At 66.2% G+C, this 27,928-nt stretch overlaps 1 protein-coding gene across 1 annotated transcript; it reads right to left on the minus strand.

Moving 5' to 3' along the window:
- Positions 1-96: 96 nt before the first annotated feature.
- On the minus strand, positions 97-27,884 carry AHNAK2 (AHNAK nucleoprotein 2). Its single transcript, XM_021081503.1, has 7 exons — positions 27,815-27,884; positions 14,112-14,170; positions 13,923-14,015; positions 13,253-13,354; positions 12,101-12,242; positions 11,633-11,817; positions 97-11,485 (listed from the first exon to the last, which is right to left on the minus strand). Exons 1-7 carry the CDS (start codon positions 27,867-27,869, stop codon positions 662-664), a joined length of 11,460 nt encoding a protein of 3,819 aa, XP_020937162.1. The 5' UTR covers positions 27,870-27,884; the 3' UTR covers positions 97-661.
- Positions 27,885-27,928: the final 44 nt, after the last annotated feature.

Below are 27,928 nucleotides of genomic sequence, written 5' to 3' on the forward strand. Positions count from 1 at the left end.
GGACTCTGCTTCCAGAGCAGCCCAGCAGTTTAGGACCGGGAGGGCAGGGGGCAGGGGTGGGTTTCAAGTCGGAACAGAAGACCCTGCAGCCGTCACTGGGGGAGCAGCACGTCCTTTATTGCCTGTCCGGGGCACAGCCAAGGGGAGCCCCCTGCCGTCTCGCAGCAGCGTGTACACTGAGGGACACGCGTGGGGCTGTGTGTGCTGGAGAGGGCGCGAGCGGGCACGAGCGGGCACGAGCAGGCAGGGGGGCACAGAAGGCGTCTTGTGCGGAGTCAGAACCTTCGGGCACAGAGCGCCCCCAAAGTGCCCCGGTGAGACATTCCACAGGGGGGCGCCCGTGAGTGAGCAGGTGTGTGTGTGGGGGGATGGTGCTGGGCCCTGCCTGACCCAGGGAGGGACCTCCACGGGGAGGTGCAGGGTGGGAATCATCCCCAAACTGCTTCCACGCCCATGGCCATCACGGTCGCCTCTCAAGGGCCTGGCAGGGGTCTGGAGCACGCGACCCTGCATGGGGGGGTGAGAAGCCACGTGTCCTGTCCACATTTTGGAGGGCTGTGTGACGGCGGCCCCGCGCTCCTCAGGAGTTTCTGCTTATTCTTGGTGCCGGGAGGGGGGGGGCACTCGCCGCCTCAGCCCGGCCCGCCGGCCAGCCTTGGCTCTACGTCTGCCCTCCCTGGGAGGCCGGTCCGGGCGCAGGTTCGTCCCCGGCGTCTGGGTCCTGCTCCAGCAGGATCAACTCCGTTCTTGCCGCGGATGTGACCATGGCTCCGGTGCCCTGCCCAGTGCCCATGGCCTCTGCCACCTCTCCTTCCTCCTTGTCCTCCGGGGAAAAGCTCTCCCGGGCATCGAAAAAGGTGACGGCTTCCTCCTGGGACTTCTGCTCTGCTGGAGTCACTGTGTCCTCGGAGCTTTTGCTTTTCTTGGTCGGCGTGGAGGAGAACCCTAATTTGGGAAATCGAAACCAGCCTCCCTTCTCCTGTTTCTTGGGTGGTTCCGCCTCGGGCCGGGGCCCAGGCTGTGTCTGGACGGGGGCCGACCTGTCAACGTTGGGATCAGCACGTGTCTCCTCCACGGAGGAAGAAAAGCCGATGTTTGGAAGCCAAAACCTGAACAGGCCAGAAGATCTTTTTCCTTCTGGCTTCTCTTGCGCAGCCCTGCCTTCCTCTGCCAGGCAGGCGGCTGCCTCCTCACTGTCTTCTTCCGGGGGAAATTCAAGAATTTCGGCAGGCTCCTCGTCCGAGCCGCTGTCTGCACCCTGGGGCTCCGTGTGCACGTCGGGTGTGATTGCTGGCCGGCCTGACACGCTGGCGCCAGGCAAGACCACTTCAAAGGCCTCTCCAGTGTCCGGCTGCGGGTCTCCAGAAAGGCGGTCTGCCCCCGGGGCCGCTCGCTTGGGAGCCTCTGGTGAGCCCTCCGGCGGCCAAGAGTCCTGCCCCCTCACCTGCGTGGGGGGCTCTGGGACCCTCCCCTTCAGCAGGGAAAAGCCGTAAGAAGCCCTTTGGACCTCGGACGCAGGGATCTCTGACTCCCGCACGACCTGGGTGGAAATGGCCGCAGGTCCCGAGAGGTCCACCAACTCTGCTGTCACCCTGCGGTGTACGGCGACCTCTGGGCCCTCTCCCTGAGCACCCTGGATGTGCACTCTGACCTTGGAAATGCGGGAAGCTTCCGGGGAGAGGTCAAGGGCCACAGGCTGCCCCCCAGCAGCCCCAGCGCCCGCCTTCAGGATGCTGGCACCCCAGACTCCTGCGCTTTCGGTGCCCAGGGCGTCGTCCAGGCTGCTCACTTCGGTCACGGCGGGGATAAAGACGTCGGCCTCAGAGCTGGCGTCCGGGAAGGCAAACCTCGGCACACTTAACCTGGGCAGTTTGACCGTCAGCACGGAGCCCTCCCAGGGCTGCCCCATGTCAACCACGGAAACCTGGGACGGCCGGTCTGTCCTGGATGCCTTCAGTCTAACGGGACCTTCGGGCAGGGAGGGCCGCTCCTCTGCTCTCTCTGCCCCCCCAGCAAGGTCCAGTCCGGCTGGCCCAGCAGGGGGAGTCGCATCCATTTCTCCTGTAGGAGCTCGGGCTTCTGAAAGTCTCCCGCCAGGCATCTGAAGAGGGAGGGAGCCATCGCCTGGTCGGACGCTGACCTGAGCAGTGGAAAGGTCAGCAGGGGACACCCCGGCAGGAGGCAGGTGCAGCTCCAAGCCTTGACCATCAAGGTTCCTCCTTAGAACGTCTGCATACAACGTGCTCTCGGCAGCTGCCTCGTCGGCACCCGTCTCCGGGGGCTGCAGGGACACAGCTGCCTCCACGTCTGACCCAGGAACTTGGACCCCCTGACCCTTCACTGCGGCTGGGACTTCTCCTCCCCTGGCTGTGCTGGCAGCAGACGCCCCGGCACCCCCCTTCTCCTTGGCGGAGCGCCGGACACTGGGCAGGCGGAGGGCAGGCATTCTAAACCAGCCCCCCTGTGAGCCTGCTGTTGTGGCCGCCTCCGGACTCTCCACCACGGGGGCTTCCGCATGTGCTGACCCGCAGGACGGCTGGAGGCGGCTCGCGGCAACGTCCCCAGGCCGGTGGACTTGGCTGCCATCTCCCGCGGACAGGCGGCGTTCTTGAGGCGGGCCGCCTGCAGACAAGCTCACCTCTGCCTTGGCCTTGCCAAGTCTGAGGGCGAGATCGGCAGAGCCCAGACGGGGAGCCTGGACCTGCGGCAGGTGGGGGTCCACTCCTGCTCCTTCTGGAGGGGCCGCCATTGTGCGGGGGCCCCCCACACCAGCCTCACCCCTGGGGGCGGAAGAGAGAGAAACGGCTGGGTCTCCCCGCAGCAGGCCGGCAGCCCCCTCTGAAGCCTGCAGTGAGGGAGGGGTGGGTTGCAGCCCTGTGCAGCCAGACGGGGCGGCCCCCTCCTCCCCCTCCTTCTCAGGAAGCACCTCCACTGGGGAAACACACACCCCGGGCAGCGCGCCCGTTGGACCCGCACCCACAGTCACAGCAGGTACAGCAGCCCGCCCCGCCCCCTTCTCGGGGGACCGCCTGAATGAGGGAAGCTGGATCCGCTGCGTTTTCAAAGGGCCGCCTCTCCCTTCCCGCCCTGCGTCTTCAGCTGGCGCCTCCCCTGAAGCTGCTTCGGATGCCCCCCCACTGCGCGGCACGGAGACGCTTAGGCGTGATGGCTGAGAGCCTGGCGACAGGAGCCCGGGGGCTTCCTCAGCTGCAGAGTCTAGACCCCACCCAGGGCTCGGAGCAGACTGGGCGAGGTCACGCGCCACGGTGCAGGGATCCAGCTCAGCCTCGGCTGCCTTGGGGATGGAAAAGGCAAACTTCGGACGATGAAATATAGGAAAAGTCACCCGACCATAAGATGCAGGAAACAGGGGATCCACTGGGCCAGCGGGACTTTGGGCAGGGGAAGGAGCGCCGCCCTCGAGGGGAGGGAGGCTGGCAGGACCTCCTGCCGCAGGAAGGCGAGCATCTTGGGACCCAGAGCTGGATTCCAGAGGGAGCTCCGGGAGGACGGCCACACTGGGGAGGGTCTCCCGGTATTTTGTAAGAGTGACGCCAGGAGAGGAGGGGGCTTCCGCATGGGTGCCACTGAGGTCAAGCCTGCCAGACGAAAACCCAGGCCAGCCCAGCCACGGCACCTTCAGGGGGGACCCCCTTGTGGGAACAGCCCCCTTGAAGGAGCCCTCGGCACTGAGTTCAGAGAACGGGGCACCACCTCTCGGGAGCACAGGACCCACGGCAGAGCCATCAGGCGCGGAGGACTCTGCAGAGGACGACTCGGGGGAGGGAAACACTTGGGGAATCTCAAAAGGTGACTTCTTCAAGGGGATTAGGTCACTTTCTGGTCCAAGAGGGGGGCCATCAGCCTCGGGGTCTTTAGAAATATGAACATCAAAGCTACTGGCGAGAGAATCCGACGGGCTGGAAGAGGAAACAGACTCACCATGCTGACCATCGAGAGTAAACGGAGAAGATGAAACGGAACTCTTCGTGGAAGAAGATGCAAAGAGAGACACGTTAAAATTAGGAACAACGAACTTGCTGTCCCTGGCGGCCACCTCCTTGTCCCCCAGGGACACGTCGGCCTCCAGCTTGCCGCCCGGCGCCTGGGCCTGGGCCTGGGCCTCCAGCTCCACGCTGGGCGGGGACACCGCCACGTCGGGGGCGCTCACCTCGCCCTTGGCGCCCTTCAGGTCCAGCTTCGGCCCCTTGACGTCCACCTGCGGGGCCCGGAGGTCCACCCTGGGCACCTTGATGCTGGGCATCTGCACCTTGGGCAGGTGGCCCTTGAGTGCGATTCCGGCCGCCGGCTCCTTGAGCTCCGCGTCGGGCAGCTGGCCCTCCGGGAGCTTCCCGCCCAGCTCGGGGCCCTTGACGTCCAGCTCGGCCGAGGGCAGCTCAGCGCTGAGGTCACCGGCCTTGACGGCGGCCTGCCCCGACGGCGCGGACGCGTCCGCCTCTGCCTTGGGCAGGGACACCTCCACGGCGGCCTCGACGGACTTGCCTGGCGCCGACACGCCGAAGGAAGGCATCTTGAACTTGGGCATTTTGAACTTGCTGTCCCTGGCGGCCACCTCCTTGTCCCCCAGGGACACGTCGGCCTCCAGCTTGCCGCCCGGCGCCTGGGCCTGGGCCTGGGCCTCCAGCTCCACGCTGGGCGGGGACACCGCCACGTCGGGGGCGCTCACCTCGCCCTTGGCGCCCTTCAGGTCCAGCTTCGGCCCCTTGACGTCCACCTGCGGGGCCCGGAGGTCCACCCTGGGCACCTTGATGCTGGGCATCTGCACCTTGGGCAGGTGGCCCTTGAGTGCGATTCCGGCCGCCGGCTCCTTGAGCTCCGCGTCGGGCAGCTGGCCCTCCGGGAGCTTCCCGCCCAGCTCGGGGCCCTTGACGTCCAGCTCGGCCGAGGGCAGCTCAGCGCTGAGGTCACCGGCCTTGACGGCGGCCTGCCCCGACGGCGCGGACGCGTCCGCCTCTGCCTTGGGCAGGGACACCTCCACGGCGGCCTCGACGGACTTGCCTGGCGCCGACACGCCGAAGGAAGGCATCTTGAACTTGGGCATTTTGAACTTGCTGTCCCTGGCGGCCACCTCCTTGTCCCCCAGGGACACGTCGGCCTCCAGCTTGCCGCCCGGCGCCTGGGCCTGGGCCTGGGCCTCCAGCTCCACGCTGGGCGGGGACACCGCCACGTCGGGGGCGCTCACCTCGCCCTTGGCGCCCTTCAGGTCCAGCTTCGGCCCCTTGACGTCCACCTGCGGGGCCCGGAGGTCCACCCTGGGCACCTTGATGCTGGGCATCTGCACCTTGGGCAGGTGGCCCTTGAGTGCGATTCCGGCCGCCGGCTCCTTGAGCTCCGCGTCGGGCAGCTGGCCCTCCGGGAGCTTCCCGCCCAGCTCGGGGCCCTTGACGTCCAGCTCGGCCGAGGGCAGCTCAGCGCTGAGGTCACCGGCCTTGACGGCGGCCTGCCCCGACGGCGCGGACGCGTCCGCCTCTGCCTTGGGCAGGGACACCTCCACGGCGGCCTCGACGGACTTGCCTGGCGCCGACACGCCGAAGGAAGGCATCTTGAACTTGGGCATTTTGAACTTGCTGTCCCTGGCGGCCACCTCCTTGTCCCCCAGGGACACGTCGGCCTCCAGCTTGCCGCCCGGCGCCTGGGCCTGGGCCTGGGCCTCCAGCTCCACGCTGGGCGGGGACACCGCCACGTCGGGGGCGCTCACCTCGCCCTTGGCGCCCTTCAGGTCCAGCTTCGGCCCCTTGACGTCCACCTGCGGGGCCCGGAGGTCCACCCTGGGCACCTTGATGCTGGGCATCTGCACCTTGGGCAGGTGGCCCTTGAGTGCGATTCCGGCCGCCGGCTCCTTGAGCTCCGCGTCGGGCAGCTGGCCCTCCGGGAGCTTCCCGCCCAGCTCGGGGCCCTTGACGTCCAGCTCGGCCGAGGGCAGCTCAGCGCTGAGGTCACCGGCCTTGACGGCGGCCTGCCCCGACGGCGCGGACGCGTCCGCCTCTGCCTTGGGCAGGGACACCTCCACCGCGGCCTCGACGGACTTGCCTGGCGCCGACACGCCGAAGGAAGGCATCTTGAACTTGGGCATTTTGAACTTGCTGTCCCTGGCGGCCACCTCCTTGTCCCCCAGGGACACGTCGGCCTCCAGCTTGCCGCCCGGCGCCTGGGCCTGGGCCTGGGCCTGGGCCTCCAGCTCCACGCTGGGCGGGGACACCGCCACGTCGGGGGCGCTCACCTCGCCCTTGGCGCCCTTCAGGTCCAGCTTCGGCCCCTTGACGTCCACCTGCGGGGCCCGGAGGTCCACCCTGGGCACCTTGATGCTGGGCATCTGCACCTTGGGCAGGTGGCCCTTGAGTGCGATTCCGGCCGCCGGCTCCTTGAGCTCCGCGTCGGGCAGCTGGCCCTCCGGGAGCTTCCCGCCCAGCTCGGGGCCCTTGACGTCCAGCTCGGCCGAGGGCAGCTCAGCGCTGAGGTCACCGGCCTTGACGGCGGCCTGCCCCGACGGCGCGGACGCGTCCGCCTCTGCCTTGGGCAGGGACACCTCCACCGCGGCCTCGACGGACTTGCCTGGCGCCGACACGCCGAAGGAAGGCATCTTGAACTTGGGCATTTTGAACTTGCTGTCCCTGGCGGCCACCTCCTTGTCCCCCAGGGACACGTCGGCCTCCAGCTTGCCGCCCGGCGCCTGGGCCTGGGCCTGGGCCTCCAGCTCCACGCTGGGCGGGGACACCGCCACGTCGGGGGCGCTCACCTCGCCCTTGGCGCCCTTCAGGTCCAGCTTCGGCCCCTTGATGTCCACCTGCGGGGCCCGGAGGTCCACCCTGGGCACCTTGATGCTGGGCATCTGCACCTTGGGCAGGTGGCCCTTGAGTGCGATTCCGGCCGCCGGCTCCTTGAGCTCCGCGTCGGGCAGCTGGCCCTCCGGGAGCTTCCCGCCCAGCTCGGGGCCCTTGACGTCCAGCTCGGCCGAGGGCAGCTCAGCGCTGAGGTCACCGGCCTTGACGGCGGCCTGCCCCGACGGCGCGGACGCGTCCGCCTCTGCCTTGGGCAGGGACACCTCCACGGCGGCCTCGACGGACTTGCCTGGCGCCGACACGCCGAAGGAAGGCATCTTGAACTTGGGCATTTTGAACTTGCTGTCCCTGGCGGCCACCTCCTTGTCCCCCAGGGACACGTCGGCCTCCAGCTTGCCGCCCGGCGCCTGGGCCTGGGCCTGGGCCTCCAGCTCCACGCTGGGCGGGGACACCGCCACGTCGGGGGCGCTCACCTCGCCCTTGGCGCCCTTCAGGTCCAGCTTCGGCCCCTTGACGTCCACCTGCGGGGCCCGGAGGTCCACCCTGGGCACCTTGATGCTGGGCATCTGCACCTTGGGCAGGTGGCCCTTGAGTGCGATTCCGGCCGCCGGCTCCTTGAGCTCCGCGTCGGGCAGCTGGCCCTCCGGGAGCTTCCCGCCCAGCTCGGGGCCCTTGACGTCCAGCTCGGCCGAGGGCAGCTCAGCGCTGAGGTCACCGGCCTTGACGGCGGCCTGCCCCGACGGCGCGGACGCGTCCGCCTCTGCCTTGGGCAGGGACACCTCCACCGCGGCCTCGACGGACTTGCCTGGCGCCGACACGCCGAAGGAAGGCATCTTGAACTTGGGCATTTTGAACTTGCTGTCCCTGGCGGCCACCTCCTTGTCCCCCAGGGACACGTCGGCCTCCAGCTTGCCGCCCGGCGCCTGGGCCTGGGCCTGGGCCTCCAGCTCCACGCTGGGCGGGGACACCGCCACGTCGGGGGCGCTCACCTCGCCCTTGGCGCCCTTCAGGTCCAGCTTCGGCCCCTTGACGTCCACCTGCGGGGCCCGGAGGTCCACCCTGGGCACCTTGATGCTGGGCATCTGCACCTTGGGCAGGTGGCCCTTGAGTGCGATTCCGGCCGCCGGCTCCTTGAGCTCCGCGTCGGGCAGCTGGCCCTCCGGGAGCTTCCCGCCCAGCTCGGGGCCCTTGACGTCCAGCTCGGCCGAGGGCAGCTCAGCGCTGAGGTCACCGGCCTTGACGGCGGCCTGCCCCGACGGCGCGGACGCGTCCGCCTCTGCCTTGGGCAGGGACACCTCCACCGCGGCCTCGACGGACTTGCCTGGCGCCGACACGCCGAAGGAAGGCATCTTGAACTTGGGCATTTTGAACTTGCTGTCCCTGGCGGCCACCTCCTTGTCCCCCAGGGACACGTCGGCCTCCAGCTTGCCGCCCGGCGCCTGGGCCTGGGCCTGGGCCTCCAGCTCCACGCTGGGCGGGGACACCGCCACGTCGGGGGCGCTCACCTCGCCCTTGGCGCCCTTCAGGTCCAGCTTCGGCCCCTTGATGTCCACCTGCGGGGCCCGGAGGTCCACCCTGGGCACCTTGATGCTGGGCATCTGCACCTTGGGCAGGTGGCCCTTGAGTGCGATTCCGGCCGCCGGCTCCTTGAGCTCCGCGTCGGGCAGCTGGCCCTCCGGGAGCTTCCCGCCCAGCTCGGGGCCCTTGACGTCCAGCTCGGCCGAGGGCAGCTCAGCGCTGAGGTCACCGGCCTTGACGGCGGCCTGCCCCGACGGCGCGGACGCGTCCGCCTCTGCCTTGGGCAGGGACACCTCCACGGCGGCCTCGACGGACTTGCCTGGCGCCGACACGCCGAAGGAAGGCATCTTGAACTTGGGCATTTTGAACTTGCTGTCCCTGGCGGCCACCTCCTTGTCCCCCAGGGACACGTCGGCCTCCAGCTTGCCGCCCGGCGCCTGGGCCTGGGCCTGGGCCTGGGCCTCCAGCTCCACGCTGGGCGGGGACACCGCCACGTCGGGGGCGCTCACCTCGCCCTTGGCGCCCTTCAGGTCCAGCTTCGGCCCCTTGACGTCCACCTGCGGGGCCCGGAGGTCCACCCTGGGCACCTTGATGCTGGGCATCTGCACCTTGGGCAGGTGGCCCTTGAGTGCGATTCCGGCCGCCGGCTCCTTGAGCTCCGCGTCGGGCAGCTGGCCCTCCGGGAGCTTCCCGCCCAGCTCGGGGCCCTTGACGTCCAGCTCGGCCGAGGGCAGCTCAGCGCTGAGGTCACCGGCCTTGACGGCGGCCTGCCCCGACGGCGCGGACGCGTCCGCCTCTGCCTTGGGCAGGGACACCTCCACCGCGGCCTCGACGGACTTGCCTGGCGCCGACACGCCGAAGGAAGGCATCTTGAACTTGGGCATTTTGAACTTGCTGTCCCTGGCGGCCACCTCCTTGTCCCCCAGGGACACGTCGGCCTCCAGCTTGCCGCCCGGCGCCTGGGCCTGGGCCTGGGCCTCCAGCTCCACGCTGGGCGGGGACACCGCCACGTCGGGGGCGCTCACCTCGCCCTTGGCGCCCTTCAGGTCCAGCTTCGGCCCCTTGACGTCCACCTGCGGGGCCCGGAGGTCCACCCTGGGCACCTTGATGCTGGGCATCTGCACCTTGGGCAGGTGGCCCTTGAGTGCGATTCCGGCCGCCGGCTCCTTGAGCTCCGCGTCGGGCAGCTGGCCCTCCGGGAGCTTCCCGCCCAGCTCGGGGCCCTTGACGTCCAGCTCGGCCGAGGGCAGCTCAGCGCTGAGGTCACCGGCCTTGACGGCGGCCTGCCCCGACGGCGCGGACGCGTCCGCCTCTGCCTTGGGCAGGGACACCTCCACGGCGGCCTCGACGGACTTGCCTGGCGCCGACACGCCGAAGGAAGGCATCTTGAACTTGGGCATTTTGAACTTGCTGTCCCTGGCGGCCACCTCCTTGTCCCCCAGGGACACGTCGGCCTCCAGCTTGCCGCCCGGCGCCTGGGCCTGGGCCTGGGCCTCCAGCTCCACGCTGGGCGGGGACACCGCCACGTCGGGGGCGCTCACCTCGCCCTTGGCGCCCTTCAGGTCCAGCTTCGGCCCCTTGACGTCCACCTGCGGGGCCCGGAGGTCCACCCTGGGCACCTTGATGCTGGGCATCTGCACCTTGGGCAGGTGGCCCTTGAGTGCGATTCCGGCCGCCGGCTCCTTGAGCTCCGCGTCGGGCAGCTGGCCCTCCGGGAGCTTCCCGCCCAGCTCGGGGCCCTTGACGTCCAGCTCGGCCGAGGGCAGCTCAGCGCTGAGGTCACCGGCCTTGACGGCGGCCTGCCCCGACGGCGCGGACGCGTCCGCCTCTGCCTTGGGCAGGGACACCTCCACGGCGGCCTCGACGGACTTGCCTGGCGCCGACACGCCGAAGGAAGGCATCTTGAACTTGGGCATTTTGAACTTGCTGTCCCTGGCGGCCACCTCCTTGTCCCCTAGGCTCAGCTCAAGCTTTATCTCCTCAGCTTCTTGTTTCTCTCGTGTTGTTTTTCTCCCTTGTGTGTCTTCCCTCTTGTCCGTTTTTGCTTTGTCTTCTTCGTCTCCCGTTTTCATGTCCATCTTTAGACTCTCTTGTCTCTCTGTTTCTTTCTTCTTTTCTCCTTCTCTTTGTGGTTTCTCTCCTGTTTTGTGGTCTTTGCCTGGAGACCACCCGAACGCTGGCAGTTTGAACTTCAGCAGTTTCGTCTTTCCCTCCGTCCCCTCCTCATCCTTGGCCTCGCCCCGGCCCTCTCCCCGCCTCTGTTGCAGCCTGTCTTCCTCTTTGCCTCCTCCGGCCTCCAGGGGCAGCTGGCCCACCTGCCGGTGGGTCTCCTGAGCGTCAACTTTCCGCACATCTTCCCGCCTAGCTTCCATGTCCTCAGGGCCTCTCGCCCACCCAGGTCCAGTCGGAAGCGCTCTTGTTCCCTCTTCTGTCTCCTGCGCTTTCTCTTTGGCAATTCCAAACTTGGGTGTCGTGAGAGTGGGTGTTTGGACGCGGAGTTCTGTGGGCTGGCTCCGGCGGGCTCCCAGGTCTGCGGTGTCATGCAGAGCCAGCCTGGCGATCCCACCCTCCAGGCCCTGCAGCCCCTCCCGGCCCTCTCCTGGGGCTAAGCCCACCCCCTCTTTTGCCTGCCCAGCTGTCTCTTCAAGCTCCTTGTCTGTCTTGGTCTGTCGGGGTGCCAAGGCAGCCTCCTGCCCCAGAGTTCCCTCTCCAGGTAGGCTGTGCTGGCCGGGCTCTGGGGGCAGCTCTGCCTCCTCCAGAACCCCTGCCTGGACTGTCCCCTCGTTTGTCCCCCTGCCTGGTCTCCCTGCCGGGGAGCGCCTCTTGCCTGAGCTCACCCTGAATGTGAAGTTCCGGAACCTTCCACCCTGCTGGCTGCCTGGCCCTGCCTTTTGCTCGCGCTCCTCCGCCAGGTGCTGGGCCTCTGTGTCTGTGCTCCCGGGTGACACTTCAGGTGCAGCCCTCCTCTCATCGGCCTCGGAGGAGCTGCGGGATCTCCGGGGCCCGGGCGCCCGCCTGCTCTGTATAGCCTGGAATTTGGGCCAGGAGAGCCTGTGCCTCTGAGGCCGCCTGCCCTCCCTGGGCCTGGAGATGAGTCTCTCCTGGTCTCCGTCCCCCACCAGCGTCCTGGTCGGGGTCTCTGAGCCTCCATCTGTGACATCCTGCTCCTGAAACATGGAGAGGGGACCTGTTGGTGCCGGGACGAGGAGCCGGAGGCCCTGGGACTGGGGACGAGGGAGGGTGGCCCCAGCCCAGCCTCAGCCCGGGTGCAGGGAGCCGGGCTGGGGCTGGCCGCGCAGCCACGGTGACCTCACCTGCTCCTCACTGCCCTTCAGACCATGCTGAGCGCTGCCGGAAACCCCCTCCTTGTCCTCTCTGGCAGGAAGTTTCCGTCTGATTTTGAACTGGACCTTGTAGGGCTCTGAGTACTGGAGGATTTTGAGAGCGTCTTCATAGGTAATGCCGTCGAAGAATATGGTTGCGCTGAGAAGCTGATCCCCTGGACAAAGACACAGCCCTGGAGCGTCAGTGACCCCAGCCTCACAGGTGCTCACGGGAGGTGCTGCGGGGCGGGTGACAGAGAAGGGGCCCTGCCCAGGCTCCCAGCCCCTGCCCTCCCTCAGGCCCCCTGCTTCCAGGGGACAGAACCCAGGACAGTGAGCGGCCCCACTGCACTAAGCTGAATCGTCTCAAGGCATCCTCCAGAGTCCAGCATGGCCCCGTCCCTCCCCCAGTTCCCCATCCTGATGGGACCTTGGGACCTGGGGTGGGTGGCCAGGCACCTTCTCTCAGGCTGAAGAGCTTGGCGGCTGATGAGTCCTTCAGCACCTGCGTGACAAAGATGCCCTGGTCCCCGCCACCTGTGACACTGTAGCCACTGGCTCCGGCCTCCACCTCTGTCTCTAGCGTCACCTCTGTCGCCTCCTGCATGGACGGGGGAAGAAGCACAGCAGGGCCTTAGTGAGCACACAACCATCCCACCGTGGCGGTCAGGGCCGGGGACCCCAGACCCCTCCCATCAACGAGCCGTGCAGGGCGAGACAGGACCCCCGGCGGCTGGTCTTCCGTGGCTGAGTCCAGGCTCTGGGAAGCTGGCTGCGGCCACCTCAGTGGGGAGCAGCCCCCACCTGCCAGTCTCAGGAGCAGCCCATCCAGGCCCAGCAGGACTTGGCGAGTAGACGGGAGAGGCTTCTGTGCCCACTCCCAGCCAACGCCCTTGTCCACCGGCTCCCGTTCATCACCATGCTCGATCCACACCCCGAGAGCATAAAGGCGGCTCGTCCTCAGACCACAGAGGGTCGGAAGTGCTGAGACTCTACTGCGAACAGCCGGCCGGCCTGACCTCAGACCCGCTGGTCCTCGGATCTGGGAGGGCGTGAGAACTGCGGGGCCAGAGTTCCCGTCGTGGCGCAGTGGTTAACGAATCCGACTAGGAACCATGAGGTTGCGGGTTCGGTCCCTGCCCTTGCTCAGTGGGTTAACGATCCGGCGTTGCCGTGAGCTGTGGTGTAGGTTGCAGACGCAGCTCGGGTCCCGTGTTGCTGTGGCTCTGGTGTAGGCCAGTGGCTACAGCTCCGTTTCTCGACCCCTAGCCTGGGAACCTCCATATGCCACGGGAGTGGCCCAAGAAATAGCAAAAAGACAAAAAAAAAAAAGAACTGCGGGGCCGCCTGTGCAGAGCAGGTGGCCGGGGAGCCCACGGTGTCCCGGGGCCCTGGGCGCGGCTGGGAGCACAGGGGCTGCTCCCCGAGGTACAGCCACCTGGCAGTCTGGGCTCTAAGGGAGGCCTGGCCCGCTGTGCAGGGGGCCGGCTCGCCTCCCTGGGGCGCAGGAGCGTGGCCGGCCAGCCTTCCTGCTCTGGCCCAGGAGTCCCTGGCGGGTGCCCCTCGGCCAGAGAGACCCCCTCCCCGCTGCCCCGCTGCCCGCACACCCACCTCCAGGTGGCTCATCCTGGGGAGCGTCCGCGAGTCCCCTGAGTCCCGCTTCCACCAGGACCTCCGTCTCCCTGAGGAGCCTGGCCTCCTCGGCGCGTCTTCCTGCAGCAGCGACAGACATCAGGGTTACGGGACACAGGAGGGGAGGCCTGGACGCCCCAGCTCAGGGGCCCAGGACCCGGTGTGTGGCCATGTGCAGGCAGAGCCGAGTTCCGGGGGGGAGGTGGCTCTGGGCCTCATGCTTCCCAAGGTGGGGGGTGGGGGGGCAAAATCATACAAGAATCTGTCCTTTAGTACAGCGTCCCCTCGCCCCCCCGCCGGTCCTTCCAGGGTGGCTGTGGGGATGCTGCCCAGCCCCTCTCCTGGGACGACACATGCGTGCACATGTGCTGGGCCCCGCTGCACCCAGGAGCTCAAGGTCGGTCCCCACATGCACACATGTGCCATCCCAACCGCGCCTTGGCCTGCTGAAGGGAGGGTCCAGGGGAGGGGCAGAGGAGTCAGAAGGGGCAGTGAGTGGACATGGCTGCGACCTGGGGAGCAGCAAGGGGCAGCAGGGCAGTGTGGCTGCAGAGACACGTGTGGGAGCTGCCACACACGTGATGCAGGAGGAGGCGTGCTCGCCTGTGGCCCCCACGCCCTCGGCCCGGTGTCTGTCCCGCGGGCTCACCTGGAGTCTGGAGCCGGCACCCTCAGTCACACATTCGTAGACGGGCGAGGAGCCCTGTGGCCGGGGCCGAATGACCTCCGGCCCTTCCGTCACCTGGTGGGGAGGAGAGAGTCGGGTTACCCGCAGGCACTTGGGCACTGCTCAAGCCCGGAGCAGGATGGGCACGCGCCCTCCCTGGGCCCCACTTACAGAGTGGTCCTCCTCGGTTTCTGCCTCTGGCGGCTCCGGCTGCAGCTGCCGACCGGACACTGCGAAGGGAGAGGACAAGTCAGGGGTGCCTTGCGGGCAGATGCCACAGACGCCGGGCCTGGGGTCGGAGCCCAGCAGAGGACGGCCTTGCCAAAGGGGTGGCGTGACCCTGGACCCAGGGCTAAATCACTGAGTCTGAGAACACACGCAGCAGTCCAGAAGGACCCACAGCCACTGAGAGGAGAGGTGGTGAGGTCAGGTCTGAGGGCCACGAGCCAGGCGGGATGGGGGCGCGGCTCAGACGGAGTAGGGAGACTGCAAGGATTTAGTCGGAGTAAGTTACTAAACAAACATGCAAATGAAGCAGGAGTTCCCGTGGTGGCACAGAGGTTAACAAACCCGACTAGGAACCATGAGGTGCAGGTTCGATTTCTGGCCTCGCCCAGTGGGTTAAGGATCTGGCGTTGCCGTGAGCTGTGGTGCAGGTTGCAGACAAGGCTCGGATCCCGAGTTGCTGTGGCACCGGCGTAGGCCAGCATCTACAGCTCCGATTGGACCCCTAGGCTGGGAACCTCCATATGCCTCAGGAAGCGGCCCTAGAAAAGGCAAAAAGACAAAAACAAAACAAAACAAAAAAAGCAAAAACAAAAAACACGCACATACAAATGAAACAATAATCCCAACCCCGAGAGGAATCCAAATCCAATGTTACGACCATATACATAAACCGTAACACCCAGCATTCAACAGAAATTACACCACACGCAAAGAAAAAAGAAAGAAAAAACTCAGGAGCAAAGCAGTTAATGCAAATTGTCTTTGGAGTTCCGGTCGTGGCGCAGAGGAAACAAATCCGACTAGGAACCGCGAGGTTGCAGGTTCGATCCCTGGCCTCGCTCAGTGGGTTAAGGATCCAGCGTTGCTGCAAGCTGTGGTGTAAGTCACAGACGTGGCTCAGACCTGGCGTTGCGGCGGCTGTGGTGGAGGCCGGCGGCTACAGCTCCAATTCAGCCCCCAGCCTGGGAACCTCCATATGCCGCAAATGCAGCCCTAAAAAGCAAAAAAAAAAAAAAAAAGGAAATTGCCTTTGAATGTCCACAGATGTTGGATCTGCAGAAACGTCAAAGCAACTTTCATAAATTTCTTTTAAAAAGCGAAGGAAACCATGTGTAAAGAATTCATGAAAAATATGACGACAACAGCTCAATGAAGAAATCATAATGAAACCAAAAGTGGAAGGTGGAAGTGGAAATTGGAAAGGTGGAAGTGAAATTTTCCTAGAGTGACCGAGCTGAGATGCCAGAGGAAGGCCTGGAAAAGCTTATAGATTAATAGAAATTAACCAACCTGAAGGAAAATGAATATCAAAATATTCAAGGCAAAGAGAAAATTTTCAAAGCAACAGAGAGAAGTAGCCCATCACATTTAAGGCCACAGCAATACATTTAAACTAGAAAAAAGTGGAACAATATATTCAAACTGCTGAAAGAAAAACCCTGTTGGCCGTAAATTTTTTTTTTTTTTTTTTTTTTTTTTTTTTTTTGGTTTTAGGGCAGCGCCTGCAGCATACGGAAATTCCCAGGCTAGGGGTCAAATTGGAGCTACAGCTGCCAGCCCACACCACAGCCACAGCAACACAAGATCTGAGCCATGTCTGAATCCTACACCACAGCTCACCGCAACGCCAGATCCCCAACCCACTGAGCAAGGCCAGGGATTGAACCCGCATCTTCATGGATACTAACTGGATTCGTTTCCGTTGCAGCACAACAGGAACTCCAACCATAAATTCTACATCTAGCCAACTATCCTTCAAAAAAAAAGACAAGGAGCTCCCTTCGTGGCGCAGCAGAAACGAACCCAACTAGGAACCATGAGGTCCAGCCAAGAGATTTGCAATACATTTACCAAGCGAAGGCCTCCTACCAGGACGTGTGAAATCCTGCAAACCAAAAGGAAAAGACAGACAACCCAATAGAAAAATGGGCAAGAAAACACTGGAAAAACAATTCAGAAAAGAAGGCATCTAGGAGTTCCCGTCGTGGCGCAGTGGTTAACGAATCCGACTAGGAACCATGAGGTTGTGGGTTCGATCCCTGCCCTTGCTCAGTGGGTTAAGGATCCGGCGCTGCCGTGAGCTGTGGTGTAGGTTGCAGACGCGGCTCGGATCCCGCGTTGCTGTGGCTCTGGCGTAGGCCGGTGGCTACAGCTCCGATTCAACCCCAGCCTGGGAACCTCCATATGCCGCGGGAGCGGCCCAAGAAATGGCAAAAAGACGGAAAAAAAAAAAAAAAGAAGGCATCCAACTGGCCGATGAAGGTATGGAAAGGTGCCGCCTTCGTCGTCAGGCAATGCCAATTTTTTTTATGGCAGCACCTATGGCATATGGAAGTTCCCAGGCCAGGGACTGAATCTGAGCCACAGGTGAGGCGACGCCACATCCTTTAACCCACGCACTAGGTGGGGCAGGAACTGCTCCCTGCCCCAAAGAGCAAAAGCAAACAAAACAAACAAACAAACAAAGAGCCAAACTCCCGGGAGCCACTCCACTCCCAGGAAGACCGCTGTGGCCAAGGCTGACCACACCGACGAGCGTCAGGCACACGGGCAGGATTCCTGCCACCCTGGCGTAGGCACCGGGGCGCAACCCCTCTGGAAAACAGCCTGGCAGTGACTCCTACCCCTCCTTCGAGCTGCCCAACAGACATGCAGGCCTACGTTCCCCAGAAGACAGGTACGCAAATATCCATCTGGCACCGGGCAGCTCCCAGAAACCGGAAAGCTCAGTGTCCAGCAGCAGAACGAGACACCGTGGCGCCCTGTGTCCGCCGGTGGGCTCTTCTTACACCGGCCGCTTCCGCAGGCCACATGGGGGAATTCCAAGCCCTTGGCGCTAAGATAAGCCAGACGCAAAACAGCTCACACCGACTCCACTGCGTGAGGTTCACGGCCACAGCGGCGCGTGGGTGTTGGGAGCCCGTGGAGAAGGGAGAGGCCCCTGGCGGTGGTAAGAGCCTGTGTCTCAACCTGGGGCAACTGGTTACACCAGTGTGTCCATTTGGGGAAAACACATCCAGCTACACACCTGGGATCGGTGCCTTTTCAAAAACTGTTTAAATCCTACATACATTTGAAATGAGGAAATTTTAAACTTTATGCCAATAAATCTGAAGATGGAGACACACCTGGAGAGGGCGCTGCCGCCACCAAGCCCTTTACCTAAAACGTTTCCACAAGCCACTCCAGGCCCAGGGCTCCCCAGTCACCCCAAGCAATCCAAGGAAAAGTGGCCCCCACGCTCACAGCAGTCCTGGCTCTGGGCCGGCCACACCCTCCCCAGCTGTGACTGCATCATTGGTGACAAGAGGGGAGTAGAGTCCTACTCCCAACTCCCACCCGCCCTGCCGGCAGGGCTTGGAGGGAGGAGAGAGGGAACAGCGTCCCAGCACAGGCACCAGCACTTCCCTGTCCCCGTGCAGCAGGTGCGGGAAGCCCAACTCCTGGTGGGAGTGCGGGTTCGCTACTGCTGCTCTCTGGCCGATTTGCCCTGTGACCCTGAGCAAGCCTGGCCGTCTCTGAGCCCTGATTTCCCCAGGGATGTCACCAGAGGGCCACTCTGCCCACCCAGAACAACCAGAGGGACATGGGGGCAGGGGAGGGTGTGGAGGAGGGGGAGGTACTGGGAGGCGGGAGGGGGGACGCGGGGTGGGGGGGCGCCTTGCCGCCTATTTCCCCGTGGGGCCTCTGTCCTGGTGGGAGGGGAGCCAAGGGCAAGGCCGGCTGACCCCACCCTCTCTGGCCTCAGTTTTCCCTTCCAGTTGCAGCCAGCCCTGACTGCCAACCCCAGAGCGGGTGCCATCGGAAACTGAGGCCGGACAGGGGAAGCCACTTGCCCCAGGCGGCCGTGGCGAGGCTGAGTCCTAGGGCACCGGCGCAGGGACCCTCAGCCCTCCGCGCGGGGCTGCCTCCCCCGCCCACCTCGCCCGGTGGCGGCTCGTCGTGGTGGGGCCGTCGGGGGCGAGGGCCTGGGGCAGGGGCACAGGCAGCGGGGCCGGGCAGGTCTGCGGAGCCGCCCAGAAACCCAGCCCCTCCTCCCCCGGCCTCCTCCGCAGCCCTGAGTCAGACAGCAGCACAGCGGCCCTGCCTGCCCTCTGCGGCGTCCGTCCAGACCCGGGACAGGCCGGGCCGCGGCTGCCACGGGCGGGGACCCTGAGCCCGGCCCGCTGGGAGCCTGCGCTGGGGCTGTGCGCGGGGGTCAGGCGCTGGAAGGCGCCCCCGTCTGCTCCGCGGTGGCCTCCTGGCGGGCGGGGTGGGCAAGGGGTTCACAGCTGGGGGTGGGCCACACCCCGGCCTGGACCCTGCTGGGGGGGCGCCGCCCCGCCCGACCGGTGGGCCCCGCCCTCTCGAGCACCTGCCGCCTGGCGGAGCGGAACCGGATCCCTAGGGATCCCTAGGGATCCCTACGCCAAGCAGGGCTCAGGGAGGTGGGGGGCAGGCCCAGCCCAAGGTCACACCCCTGGAAGTGCTGGCACGGTGTCAGGCTCTGGGTCCCTCTGCACTTCCTAAGGCAGGAGCCCTGGCTGCCGCGCCTGGCCCGGGGACCCACAAACCCCAAGGAGAGAATGCTGCCTGCCACAGGCAAGGCCACCAGCAGCCTGCCGGCCTTGGACCTGCCCCTGGGGAGGGAGGAGGAGGCACGCCAGTCCCCCCAGAGCCCTCTGCGGCCCGTCCCCGTGTCCTGAGGGGCCCCCCTGCACCCCAAGTGCACGGGAAGTCAGCCTGCCTCACCTGGCCTTGGCCGGCAGACCTCCAGACCCGGCGGTCTCCACGAGTAATGACTGACAATAACAAGGTCACCAAAGCCCTCCTTTACAAGGATGTGGAGGTGACATGCTGCCACCCCGCGCCGCCCCAAATGCCCTTCCCCTCCTCCTCGAGGCTCAGGGCCCTGCGGCCCCCGCACCCCACTGGTCTACCTGTCAGTCCAGCCCCTCACCCTAACTGCCACGGCTTCAAATGCCCCTGCCTCCCAGGGACTTGGGTGCATGGGGGGAGGGTAGCAGCAGAAAAGCTCCCAGGAACTGCCATATTCTGGGGTGGGGCCTCCAGGAAGGGTGTCTGGGGAGGGGCAGAGTCCTGGGGAGCTGCAGGGCTGGCGGGGGGGGGCAGGAGGAAGCTGTGTGTTTGACTTCCACACACCCAACCCCCCCCTGGGCCCCGGACCCAGTGCAGGCCAGTCCCTGGCCAAGTGGGAGTTCTCAGAGGGCCCCGAGTAGGCAGGCTTGCTTAAACAAAACCCAAGCTTGTAACCAAAGTGGCTGCCCCTGGGGCCCAGCTCCAGCCTCCAGGTGGGCCCGGGTGTAGGAGGGAGTTTGCATGTCACCAGGGCAGTGGTGGGACTGGGCATCCATGAAAGCAGAGCTGCAGACAAAAGGGGCCCGAGATGGTGGCTTGAGGGCTCACCCTGGGGCGGCGATCAGAGCTTGGGCTGGGGGCGTGGGGTGTGGACTGAGGATCTGGGCCGGGGACCCTCCCTCAAGCACCAGGGCACAGCTCCAGGGGAGGTCCGAGCCCAGGAAGTGGGGCCCCGGGTGCGGCTCCCTCCTCCCGACGCTGCCTTTGGGCTTGCGGCCCAGTGCGCGAGAGGGCACACGGGATGCTCGGCCTCCCCCCATCCTGGGACCTCGCGAGGACCCTGTGAGCTGGGCTGACTCGTCATGAGACTTTCGACTTTCGGAAGGCACACCCACTGGCTGCGGAGGACCTGCCCCCCCCCCCCCCCGCCCCCGATATTTCTCAAGATAACTCTGCTGCGGAGAGACAGCCGGGCCTGGGGGATAGGATCCGGTGCCTGCCTGCCGCCCCCTGCCCTCTGCCCTCTTCACAGGCCGTTTCTTCCCACCCCTCGCAGACCAGTTTGGCCACCCTGCCACTGCTCCTGGCCACGGCCTGGCCCCAGGTTCCTGGGGCACTTTGTTCCCAAGCACTCGGAGCCTGGCGCAACAAACGCCAGAGCAGTGACTGGATGCTATGGAGAAGGGAGCCCCCTGGAAGGCGCACATCCCGCCGGCCGGGGGCTGGGAGGGCGGCAGGTGGGCCCCGCGCTCGCCCTCTGCTCCAGGGCAGCGCCGAGGGCCCAGCCACTGGAAGCGCGTCCTCACGCTCCCGTCCACCCTGACAGGACCCCCGGGCCCCAGCCCAGCCCAGCCAGCATCCCAGCGTGGCATGATCCCGTGAAGGACAGCAGCCATCGCCCAGGGCCCCTCCAGCCCACATGGTCCTGACATGGCCATGCTGATGCCCTTGGCCGTGTGACCTGGCAAGCCCACCCCTCCAGCACGCACCGGGGGAGCTGCCCGGCCCAGCTCTGCCACCCCGACCCCAGCCCCCAGGCCTGCTGGGTGGTGAGGGGCCAGGCGCCCCAGGGCTGAACGGGTGGAGGGCAGGGGCCGGGGGCAGAGGGTGCGGCCGCTTACCGAGGCAGACGCCCGCCCGTCCTCCTAGCTCGCCGCTGCTGCTGAGGTGAGGAGCCCAGGCTGGGGCAGCTCCCTCTGGCTGTCCTCCCGGGAGGCTCCCTCCTCCGCCCTCCCTCCGCTGCCCCGCCCTGAGGCCCCTTCTCAGGCGGCCTGAGCCTGGCCAAGCCCCCGGCCCCACCGAGGGAGTGGGCGGCCCCTTGCGGAGCTCCAGGCTGGGCCAGGCCCCGCCCCCTCCGCTTAGGAGTTGGGGACCCCGCCCCGCCCCCAGAGGCCCCCCCACCAGCCGGAGCAGCTGACTGACCGAGGGAGGAAACGCCCGCCCAGCAGCCCAGCACGGGGATGAGTGAGTCACCACACACCCCACCCCGCCCTGCCCAGCCCGGCCCGGTCCGGTCCTGCGGGGTGGACGGACAGACAGGTGGACAGACGCAGATGTCAGCCCAGGCCGTCCGGGCAGGCTGGGCCCTGCACCCCAGTTTCCTGTAGGTGCTGCGGCAGAGGCTGGGGGCTGGGGGTGCAGGGAAGGGAGGAGAGGCACGTCCCCAGGGGCAGGCGGGGGTCCTTCCAGGAGGCACCCAAGGGGGACGCAGATGCCTGCTCCCTGGGACCTCGCGCTACACGGCCCCTCAGGCTCAGCTGAGACCCCTGCCCATTCAGCCCCTTCCACAGCCAAGGCCACGAGGGCCAGAGCAGGGCCAGAGAGCCCATCCATGGCCTGGGCCAGTGACCTGGGGAGAGTGGCCTTGACCGCTGCCCGCCTCAAAGGCAGCCTGACCCCGGCCGCCCTCTAGCCCTTTCAGCCAAACCCGCCCCTCGAAGTTCCAGGGCATCTGATGAGCTGGGTGCAGTGAGGCCCTGGAGCCAGCACTTTAACCCCTCCACACACGCCCCCAGTCATCTGGATATAAGTGGTGGCTGAGGAAGGCAGGCCCGAGACCCCCACTTCACCCACTCCCCAGAGCCCCCCTGCCTGGCCTGTCACCTCTCCCTTCTGACCCCAGGACTCCCAGGCCCTGGGCCAGGGGACCCCCAAGGGGCAGAGGGTGAGGACTGGGGCTCCCAGGCCCCTCCGAGCTCCAGGTGGGGCTCCCAGGCCCGGGCAGGCCTGTCTGCAGGTCTGCTGCTGGATCCCAGGCCTGCCCGGGCCTGGGAGCCCTGCATTCCCACATGAGCAGGTCGGGGCAGGCCGGCCCAGCCGAGGGCCCAGCCTGGGTCCCAGGGCAGTGGGGGCTCAGGCCCGCGCCCGCAGCCCCACCAGCCCCACCAGGCCAGGGTCAGCCAAGCTGGGGGCTCCCCAGGCAGCTGAGGGTTGCAGGTACCAAGAGAAGCCGTGGGGCCAGGCCCCACCAGAACAGAAGAGGCCAGGAGTGGCCTGAGATGGGGCGGCCGCTCAGAGGCCCCCAGGTAGGGAGGAGGGTCCAGCAGCTCAAGGCAGGGAGCCTTGGTGGGGAGACAGTGAGAGGCCCTGCGCCGTGACACCGGTGGCGGGGTTCACTCAGGCCCCTCCTGGCCCGCCTCCCTAAAAACCTAACAATCACGTGCCCCCTGTTTACAGGGAGACAGGAAAGCCGCCTGGCCTGCCAGCCAGGGACGTCGCCTGCTCCCAGCCCAGACACTTCTCACCTGGGAACCCTTGGATTACAGCCTGACACCCCACCTCGCTGTCACCTCCCCCAGGGCAGGGCTGGGCTGGCTGACTCAGCTGGAACGGGGGGGACGCTGGCACGGAGCAGGGTCATACCCCGCTCTCTCCTGAGCCTGGGTGCCCCAAACTAACCAAGCCATTCCCCACCTTCCCCACCCTCCCGAAGCCTGCCCCCTCCACTGCTGCCACCCACCGGCCCTGGAACGTGGTGACGGCCTTGGTTGGGCTCCCACCTGGCACAGCCAGAGGGAGTGTGGCCTGGGGACTGGGCCCTCTCCTCCAGCTGCGCCATCTCAACACCCCGTGCTCTGCCCCCCGCCACAGGCCCTCCCCAGACTCCAAGCGTGTGCACAATGCCACCTGCTTGGCCCCAAGCGCCCTCCCAGCTGGGACCTCAGACTGTCTCCCCTGAAAGGTGGCAGCGCCAGCAGCCTTTCATGGCGCTGTGCTGCTGGGGCTCCCGGGCAATGGGAGGTGGGTGCTGGCAGGATGGTGGGTGGAAAGGGGAGTGCACTGGAGGCACAGGGCTCTGGGTCAGGACCACAGAGCAGGGACAACTCTGTCCCTGGGCGGCCACAGTCCCGCAGGGACATACCTGGCTCCCCCGCAGATAAGGCCTCTAGGCAAGGCCCTGCCCACCCGCCTCGGCTCCCAGGGCCCCCTTCCAGCAGAACTGGACTCCAGGAGGCCAGGCAGGTGCTGGGCCAGCTGAAGAGACGACAGGCGTGGCGTCTACCGAGCTGCCGCACCAACTGCTCCTGGGGGCAGGCGGTCTGGCCCATGCCCACCGACTCCTGGTGCACAGGCAGCTGTAGCTCAAAGCTGCCTGGACCCTGGGCCCCTCCTTGGAATCACAGTGGGAATAGGTAGGGCAGGGCTGGGGCCAGCAGATAGTGAATCAGCTGGTGAGGAGGCCAGGGCAGGCATGGCAACCTCAGGGGATGTGTCACGGAGGGGCCCGCAGGTGCTGGTGCCAGCCCAATGGGAGGGAGCCGCCTGGAGGTGTCCTGCAGCCCGGCGTCCGCAGGAGGCCATCCTCTCCCTCCCCAGGAGGCCCAGCGAGGCTGGCGGTTCTTGGGGAACAAGAGCATCGACCGGGGTCGGGGGGTTTCAGGGAGAGGGCAGAACGCCCGGAGCCCCGGGCAGGCTGCCCACGGGCCCCACCCGGGGGGCAGGTAGCCAGCTGGAGGCTCAACTCCAAACAAAGCTCCTTGACCCGGCTCAGGGGGGTCTAACCTCCAGGGCCTCCCACCCACCTGGACGCCAGCCTCTCCGGTGGACAGTTGGGCCGAGCAAGCCTGTCACCCCTGTCGCCCCACTGCTGTGATGGGGAGGCGAGCTGGGGTGAGGACCCTGGCCCGCTCCTTTCTGAGCCTCGGCTGTCCTCCGGGCTGTGGACACCCACATCTGGTGCCGTGTCCAGGCAGGATCACGGCTTAGACCCTTCCCAGGGCTCCTGGAGGTTCACCCAGCCCGAGGAGGCAGACAGCCGGGAGCCCGCAGCTCTGCCTCCCGCTCGGCCATCCACCCTGGCTAGACGTGCCTGCCTCCTGCTCCTCCCTAAGGCTCTGGAGGGCGGCTGACGCCCACCCCCCCAACAGGTTACCGCGGTGGCGCCCAGTGGGCGCAGGGGGGCGCCACCTCCCGGCCCGCCCCAGCCCCTCAGGCCTCCTGGGCCCAGCTCCATCTTTCCGTTTTAGAAAGTGCTTCTGACTATTACACATTTACCCCAGCGAGGGGGACCTTCAGCTCCCAGCTGCCCGTGCCTCCCCACAAAGGAAAAGCGAAGGGAAACCTGGAGAAGAGGCGGGCAGGCAGGAGCTGCCCTCACGGTTCCCGGTGTGAGCAGGCTCCGCCCAAAGGGGCAGCTGCCCATAGGATGGGGGGTGGTGAGTGTCAGGGGAGCGTCAGACTGGCACAGGTGTCTCGCCCTCTGGGGGCGCCGGCCTCCCTCCTCTCAGTCCTCAGCTCCCCCACTGCCCCCAACCCCGCTGGGCCCACCCCCCCATGGGACCAGCCCCCAAACCCTCAGAACAGAGTCCTCCCTCCGACAGCCTGGTCCCTGCCCCTCCCCACCCTTAACTCCCACCCTCACCCCCAGGCCTGCCCTTTTAAGCCACCTGCAGATCCCCAGTCAACATGCTCACTAGGCCTCTCGCACGCGATGCTCTCCCCACCAGGCGGCCCTTCCTCCAGGAAGCCCTCCCTGACTCCCCTGGGCACCCAGGCGGCACTGCTGGCAGAGGTGGTGTCTCGCCTTTGCCGAATGGAATGAAGCCCTGCTCCTCAAATGGCTCATGCGCTCCCGAGACCCGGGCCCTGGGATGCGCAGGTGCGGGAGGGGGGGATGGCACCCCCCACGTTAGCCCTGAGCCTAGGCTCTGCCTCCTGCTGCCTCCACCCAGGGAGAGGACTCAGCGAGGGAGATCTGAGCTTCTTACCCCCGAAGTGGGTACCGGGGACCCCAGGTTGACTGTGCCCCACCCACTCCTCCTGGGCCCACGTGCTCGCTGGCTCCCAGGCAAACCAGCCCCAGGCCGAGCCTGAAACACAGAAGCCTTCAGCCAAGGTCTGGGTGTGAAGCGGAGCCAGGGGAGGATCCAGCAGTCCAGCGGGTTTCCCGGAAAAGGCAGCGTCTGGCCAGGCTCAGGATGGAAGAGCTTAACCAGAGGGCAAGAAGGCCCCCAGGGCATTCCTGCCCCAGGCTCGGCCACGATGAGCCCCCAGTGGGGGCAGGGGGCGCACAGAGGGAGGACGGCGCCTTTGGGGAACCGGACCCTCCTGTCCACTCCCAGGCCCCACCTCCTTCCTTAGGCCCAAGGCGGGAGCCGGGCTGTCCAGCTTGCTTCCCAACAAGGAAAAGAAGCGGGGTGCTGTCAGGGTCACACGTACCGTCACCAGCAGTGGCTCTGAGGATCGCTCTCGTTAAAGTGTCGGGAGCGTCCGTACGCCAGCCCAGCGTGCCCTCCCCCTGTCTCCCTCAGAGCCCACTCTGCAGGCCTCTGCCTGGTGGGCAGCGCCAGCGCCTGCGCCATGGCTGCTCTGGCTGCTGCGGAGGCCAGAGAGGCCCCACGCTGGGGCAGGGTGCTGCCTCACAGCTCCAAGACTCAGTGTCCTTGTCTGCAAAATGGGGACACAGCCCTCCACCAGTGTGGACAAGCCAGGGGCCGCCTCCCATTTGGACAGTACAGAGGCTACCTCGCTGGGCCGGCCCTTGGCCTTCTAGGTACACAGCTCTGCCTCTCTGCTTTGCCTGGGCTGTGAGCAGCTGTAGTCCCTCCTGTTCCCAGACTGGAAATCCAGGCCACAGCCGGGTCCAGGGCTGTGCAGCGGCTGCCAGCAGCGCCACTCGGAAGGGCGGGGCCGTCACCAGGCTGCCGGGCTCCGCACTGCTCTAAAGAAAGGCCCGGTGTCTCCTGGCCCCCCTGCCAGGGAGAGACCACCCGGATACCCCTCACGGTGTGTCACCTGCCCCAGGGGCCTCTCTGAACCTTGTGGGGGCTTCTCAGGGTGGGTGTGGGAGGGGCCTCAGGTGCAGGGCAGAGGCCAAGAGGAGGAAAGGGGGCTCCCTAGCTGCCGTCCAGCTGCCTGGGACCCAGCTCTCAGTAGCGAAGAACGAGCTGCCCCTGGGGCAGGAAGGAATGTGACAGCTGGGGCCCATGCCGGGTGTCATGCAGGGGGCCTGCGTGAGGGTGGTGCACCCAAGGGCACCTGCTTTCCCACTCAGGAACAGGGGGAGGTCTCCTGGGAAGGCGGTAGTGGGGTGGAAGGGGGCTACTCAGAGGGGCCAGGCGGGTTAGGCTGGGCGGATCCCTGGGCAGCTGTGTTCCCAGCACAGCCACTAGGGGGCAGCCTCCATGCCCGCTGGACCAGAGATGGCTCCCCCCGCCCTTGGCTCCTGGCTGGGGCACGGACAGGCTCTGGGAGGGGTCTTCAGAGGACCTGGAGTGGCTGGCCCAGGAGGGCAGGTTTGGGCTGGGCGGATGAGGGATGAGGAGGCCCTGCCCCTCTGACCTGCTAGGAGGGAACTGCGGCTGGAAAAGGCCTGGGCTGAATCTCCATGGGTCCTTATCAGGAATGCCTGTTCCTTGGCCTCCTGTGAAGGGTGGGGAGGGCCTGGGAGTCTGCATGTTGGACAGAACCGCTGGGGGCTCTGACCCAGCAGGTCTCCTGCCAGTGCCCCAAAAGAGTCACTGATCGTGTTCCCTAAGAGCAACCCAGGCGGAACTGCCCCAAAGGCCAGAGAATCACAAGTCAAAGCAAGAATGAGGGCCTCCGTGGGGGAGGAGCAGGAGGGTGGATGAGGTGGCTGGAGGCTGGATGAGGTGGCTGGAGGCTCTGCCGTTTGGGCATCCCCAGGCAGCCCTTGAGTGAGGAAGGGGCCAGGGTGGGACGCTGGAGGTGGAGCCATGACCCCAAGTCCTTTGGGCCCCCTCTCCTCTCCCCGTGATGCAGCAGATCCCCAGGGCCCACCACAGTCAGGGGGAGGGGCCAGGGGCCCATCAGTCTCCTGTCCACTGTCCAGGGAGAAACGGGGTGCCCTGGGCTCCTACCTGGTCAAAGGAGGCCCAGACAGGAGGTCAGCTGGGCTTCAGTGCTAACGGGACAAATGCCAACAGGAGGTGCCCAGCCCCCCTGCATCAGCAGTGCCATCATCAGCATAGATCTCTGTTTTCCCCAGGGAGTGGGGTTCCGCCTGTGCCAGTGCAGTGTGGCCCCAGCCGCCCTTGCCAGCAACGGGCCAGGTGTCCTGGGTGTGGCCAGGCTGCAGCATTACTGACCCAGAGCTGGAAAGACTGTCCCTGGCCCACCTCACCCTGTCTTCCACGATGCTGAGACATCCAGGCCCTGGAACCAGGCCCAGGGCAGGGACAGACAGACGAAAGACAGACAGAACACCTGGTTCCCTTTCTGCGGCCAGAGGCACACAGGGGAAGGGATGCTGGCCCTGGGACTGAGGCCTGAGCTCCGACCCGACTCAGGCCCCTCAGCAAGCCCCAGACCTCAGACACACGGTAGCGACACGGTGGACCCAGACTAGCCCAGCCCGCAGTCCTGGAGCAAAACCAATAACCCTAAGGCCTGGTCCAGCCAGGTTTCTCTTCCCAAAACAGATCAGAGGCATCCTGGTGACCCACGGCAGTCACGGCCCACTCACACGTGCAGCCCTCGCAGACAGCTGCCTCTAGGGACAGCACAACGTCCCAGAGGGCTACAGCAGGGGGACAGTGATGGAGAGGGTGAGACAGGACAGTGAGTGACAGAGCCAGAGGCCAGGAGCGACAGTGGTAGAGACACTCAGCTACCCAGAGAAACAAAGTGAGCGCAGGGACAGAGGGGGGTGGGAGGCCGAGAGCCAGGGACAGGTAAAAGGCGAGACGCAGGGGTAGGAAGGCAGGGACCCAAGCAGCGCCCGAGGCGCAGAAACGCTTCCGAGCCCGCGGGCGGGTCCCGGAGGCGCCCCGACCCTGGCCGGCGCCACAGCCCGCCCACACTGCGCGCCCCAGGACCACCCGGCACGCGCCCCGCGCGGAGCCCACCCGCCCCGAGGGGAGCGGGCTGCAGGCGGGGAGGAGGCGCACCGCTGCCGGGGGCTCCGGGCCAGGTGGGCAGCACCATGTGGAAGCAGTCGCACATCTTGGCGGCCGGGCGGTGCGGGCCGGCGGCGGCCCGTCGTGTCCAGTCGCAAGTTCGGG

The sequence above is a fragment of the Sus scrofa genome, unplaced genomic scaffold (assembly GCF_000003025.6).
Source record: "Sus scrofa isolate TJ Tabasco breed Duroc unplaced genomic scaffold, Sscrofa11.1 Contig1914, whole genome shotgun sequence".
Taxonomy (NCBI): Eukaryota; Metazoa; Chordata; class Mammalia; order Artiodactyla; family Suidae; genus Sus; species Sus scrofa.